The sequence below is a fragment of the Mauremys reevesii genome, linkage group 1 (genome assembly GCF_016161935.1).
Source record: "Mauremys reevesii isolate NIE-2019 linkage group 1, ASM1616193v1, whole genome shotgun sequence".
NCBI lineage: Eukaryota > Metazoa > Chordata > Testudines > Geoemydidae > Mauremys > Mauremys reevesii.
Window position 1 is genome coordinate 4,392,662 of NC_052623.1, and position 4,688 is coordinate 4,397,349.

A 4,688-nucleotide genomic window follows, 5' to 3' on the forward strand; every position below is an offset into this window, starting at 1 on the left:
TGCTCCTGTGTATGTGTGTTTTTCCTCGGGAAATGTGCGCAGTGCTAACCGTTGTCCTTCACCGCTTCCGCTGCAACTCTGCTCTCCTGCTCTTGCCTCAGTAGCAAATTTCTCCATGTTGTCTGCAATGGGTTGCTGGGTACGTGTGTTCTTCCTTGAGAAATGTGCGGGAAGTGTGTGAGAAGTACAGAAATTGATTTTAAGAGCCCTTTCAGGCAGCAAAACAGGCTTGCTCATCTGGACGGGTGTGGGTTAAATCGACCTAACGCTGCTAAATTTGACCTAAATTCATAGTGTAGACCAGGGCTAAAGTAGAGGAATTGTAAATGGGGTTCCAGGGGGGCCCACTCTGAGATTGCTCAATTAGGGCAAACTGCAAAGAAAGGGGCTGACAATCCCCCAAATGGGTGGTTATTTTAATACTTGGATTTACCAAGGCACCAACAAAACGGCTTTCACAATGCTTTACACAGGTCCCTTAAAGCAGGGATCTCATACTCAAATCACCATGAGGGTCACATGAGGACTAATACATGGGCCCAAGTGCCGCATCACTGATACCTTTTCACACAAAGATACAACAGCCCCCTGCTCTGCCCCCGGCCCTGCCCCCACACCACCCCTTCCATGAGGACCCACCTCTGCCCTGCCTCTTACACCCCTTCTCCACCCCCATTCCAACCCTTTCCCCAGATCCCCGCCCCATCCCCTCCTCTTCTCTGCCTTCTTCCCTGAGTGCACCGCATCCCTGCTCCCCCCCACCTTCCTGGGAAGTCCTAAGCGCCTCCAAAAAGCTGTTTGGCTTAACATAAGGTTATTATCCATTAAGCAGTTTATAGATAGTTCACCAAAAACTTTAAAGAGACGTACAGAAAATGATTTTATTGCACCCAAGTTCCTCCTAATAATATTTCCTTTTCTTCTCTGAATTAACTGATTCCAGCTTTAGACAGGAATCGTTAGGTTACACTGTTAGCCTCTAACAAGCTGTCGGTAAACAGAGACTACTAAATTCAATAACTTCTATCAGTTCTTTAATAATACAAGTCTATATTTCAAAGCTCTAGCCTATCTAAGATGAAATGGCCCAAATTACCTTTTACATACTTTTCTAACCTGTCTCTAAAGGGCGAATCTGGGTCAATAGCCTGCAAGTTGCATAACTCTTTCCTGTATCACAGAACCCCTTTTGGAAGCCCTGGGGCTGTTTGGTTTAGTGATCATGTGAAACAAAAAGGAGAAATTGGAAACAGTGTGCACCCAACGGGGAGCTCTGGGAAGGGTTGGCTCAAGCAATTGGATAGTCTGGGGGAGCCGAGCCAAAGCTAGTGTCAGGGCCTTGGTGCTTGGCGGGCAGGTTTCTGCTCGCAGAGGGAGGCACTAGAACGGAAGCGGCACTGCGAGAGTGGGCCTGGAAACCCAGAGCCAGAGGCAGGGCCTGAACAGTGCTGTGACTCAAAATCACAGGGGTCTTTTTTGTGAGCACCAAACACGCTCGGCTGGGGAGTGTGAGCTTGAGCGGGGCTGTGACAGCAAACCTGGAGCTGCTACACAGATATGGAAGGGGAGTGGGCCTGGCCAGGGAGGTGCCACAAGAAATGTGGCTCCTCTGCCATCCGTGTTTCCCCAAGTGCTCTTGTTCCAAATCTGATCCATCCAGGCTTCCCTGAAGGAAATGTTTCTGGAACACACAGTGACTGTTTGGGGTCAGGGAGAGAGTTTGTGTCTCCCTTGGAAAATGCTCCCTAGAACGGCAGAGACAGGGAGTCCCTGTTCTAATGGATTTTGTCCCATCTCTCTCTCTCTCTCTCTCTCTCTCTCTCTCTTTCCTGGTGCATTTAGGTCCAGTTCTCTCTTCCCTTTGTAACTCACCTGCATGCACGTTCCTCCCTCTCTGTCACTTCTAAGTCCCTGGCCATTACCAACTAGCAGCCTGCAGCTGTGATAGCCTATAGTCTAGCCTACTTGCTTGCCAATATATCTTTTCTTATAAGTTTCTTAGTTTCGTATGGGTTTGATTATTTCTTTTATTAATAAGTTTACAGATTTATATTAGAGTATATTTCACCTGTAACACAAGGGACCTGCAGGCCATATCCTGTATATTGAGCTAAAGCAGTGAGCAGATATGAAAAGTTTGGGGAAAATGCGACCAGAACCTCCTGATGAAGTTGTGGAGGAGCAGAAATAGGTGCTGCAACCTTGTGCTTTGTGGATAGGCATCTGCCTCATGACACAAAATGGGCAGGCATCTGGAATGGGGGTGAACTGGGCCACGTACATGCCTGTGCTCATGGTCCATGAGGGAGCCACCAATCGAAAGCCCTGGTAGGCAATGGGACCAGGGTGGAGTACTTTCTGGCCCACTGGGGTTCCTCACCTTCCAAAGGTGATAGTATGTCCCTACACTTGGTATCAGGGCAGCAGAGGAAGTGAAGCCTGTGGAGCATGAGCATATAAAGTTGTTCCCTTGGTGGAATTCAGAAATGAACAGGCTGCAGGGCGTGCAGCCCGCTCGGTCAGGAAAGGGAGAGGGTCAGAGGCACTCATGGGACAGGAGCCCAGTCAAGAATTCCAGAGGTCCTGGAGTGAGGTGTTGATGGGGAGACCCTCTTGTAGGACCCATTCAAGGAAAACCCGAGCAGTAGGAGTATGCACAGGGGGAGTCTGAAGTGTGAAAAGCCCCAAGTGAGCTCCGAGATGAAAGAGGCCATCATGGCCACTTAATAGTGGGCTTGCGGCAACCTGAACTGAGGGCTTGAACTCCTGCCAGATGAAGCGGAGGCAGCCTGGGATCAGGGCTTCTGTCGCCTTCTGCCGAGCTGCTCCACAGGAATCACAGGCTGATTGCCATGTTCTGTTCATTTCCTCTGAAGCACCTGGCACTGGGCACTGTCAGAAGACAGGCAAGTGGGCTACATGGACCAGCGGTTTTACCCAGTATGGCCATTCTGATCTTCTTAGTTAGACCTCAGGTGTATCTGCCTCCTGCTGTAACACACTATACCGCACCCCCCTCTCAAAGCCGAGATAGATCCCAGGAGTGCTGACGGGGTCTCTCTCTCCAAAGAGTTAGTAACAAAGTAAGAAGAAACATTAAAATTAAAACACAAACCAGTGTCCCTTAAATGACTTCCCATAAGTTGTGAGAACACATTGGTTTTAGAGATGACTGGGTCGCAGCTGACAAGATTGCAATTTCAGGGATGCAGCTACCAACAATTAGAAAGGTGGCAACCCAGTGTAGTGTGCATAGACTGATTCCCCAATTTATCACATTGACACAGCACAGGAAGGACAGGAAAGGGTTCAATCTCACTTTGAATGTCCAGTAAGTGATTCAGGGAAGAGGCCTTATCACCATGCACCAGCCAGATCTGCACAGGGCTCAGTCTGAGAAGAAAGCACAAGTAGAAAAGATTTAGGTCTCTTTGTTAAAAGAGAGCTGGAGCAGCCTGACCTGGATCTGTTTGGTCCTCACCCCATAAATGATGGGGTGTAGGACGGGGGGCACCAGCAGATACACATTGGCAATAAGAACGAGGAAGTGTCGGGAAACATTGTGGCCAAACCGCTGTGTGAGAGAGGAGAAGAAATCTGGGATGTACAAAGCTAAGATGGCACAAAGATGAGAGGTGCACGTCTCAAAAGTTTTGAGCCGGTCATCCTTTGTGGGGAGATGGAAGATGGCCCGGAGGATCAGGGTATAGGACACGGCAATAAAAACCACATCCATTCCGTTCACAGAGAAAAGATTAAACAGGCCATAGTAACTACTGATGCGGATGTCAGCGCAGGCCAGGTTCACCACAGCTATATGTCGACAATAGGAGTGGGGGATGATGTTGGTTCTGCAATATGGCCACTGCCTCGCCAGGAAGGGATAGGGTAATGTGAGTATGCCACTGCGCAGCACCACCGCCAGGCCTATCTTGGCCACAACAGAGTTTGTCAGGATGGTGGAATGTCTCAGGGGATGGCAGATGGCGACATAGCGATCCAGAGCCATGGCCACGAGGATTCCAGACTCCATCGCTGAGAAGGAGTGAACAAAGTACATCTGGGTGAGGCAGGCACTGAAACTGATCTCCCTGGAATTGAACCAGAAGATGCTCAGCATTTTGGGCAGGGTGGATGTGGAAATGAGCAGGTCAGTGATGGCCAGCATGCTGAGGAAATAGAACATGGGCTCGTGGAGGCTCGGCTCCCTCTTGACGATGAACAGGATGGTGAAGTTCCCGAACAAGGCTATGGCGTACATAGCACAGAAGGGAATGGAAATCCAGATATGAGCTGCCTCTAGGCCAGGAATGCCAAGTAGGATGAAGGTGGAGGGGTTTGTGAAGTCAGTTGTGTTGGAATCTGACATGGAGTAGTGGAGAAGGTGTCCAACTCTGATGCATAGGGGTTTCTCCTGCACGTACCGTATGTTTCCCTGACTTTCTGTGTGTTCCCAGGGTCTTGGGTGATGGTCACAATAGAAATGCCTGAATGGAGAGATAACATTAATATGAGACACTACATGCACTAGTGGAGGCTCTTCTCATGGGAGAAGCAGATTGGTCACTCTTCACACAACGAAAAATTTTCATTATTCAGCAAAAATAACAATGAATAATGACCCTTCTAAATCCAATTCTATATTTTGTGGTGCTCCCTGGATTAATATTTCCTACATCTTGTGGTGG

The 4,688-nt window shown here is 48.9% G+C and overlaps 1 protein-coding gene across 1 annotated transcript; it reads right to left on the reverse strand.

Annotated features, from left to right (window-relative positions):
* Window positions 1-3,421: 3,421 nt before the first annotated feature.
* On the reverse strand, window positions 3,422-4,369 carry LOC120397530 (olfactory receptor 52R1-like). Its single transcript, XM_039523498.1, has one exon. It carries the CDS (start codon window positions 4,367-4,369, stop codon window positions 3,422-3,424), a length of 948 nt encoding a protein of 315 aa, XP_039379432.1.
* Window positions 4,370-4,688: the final 319 nt, after the last annotated feature.

Coding starts and splice junctions, on each gene's coding strand:
- LOC120397530 (XM_039523498.1), bottom strand. CDS start 4,369: ATGTCAGATTCCAACACAACTGACTTCACAAACCCCTCCACCTTCATC.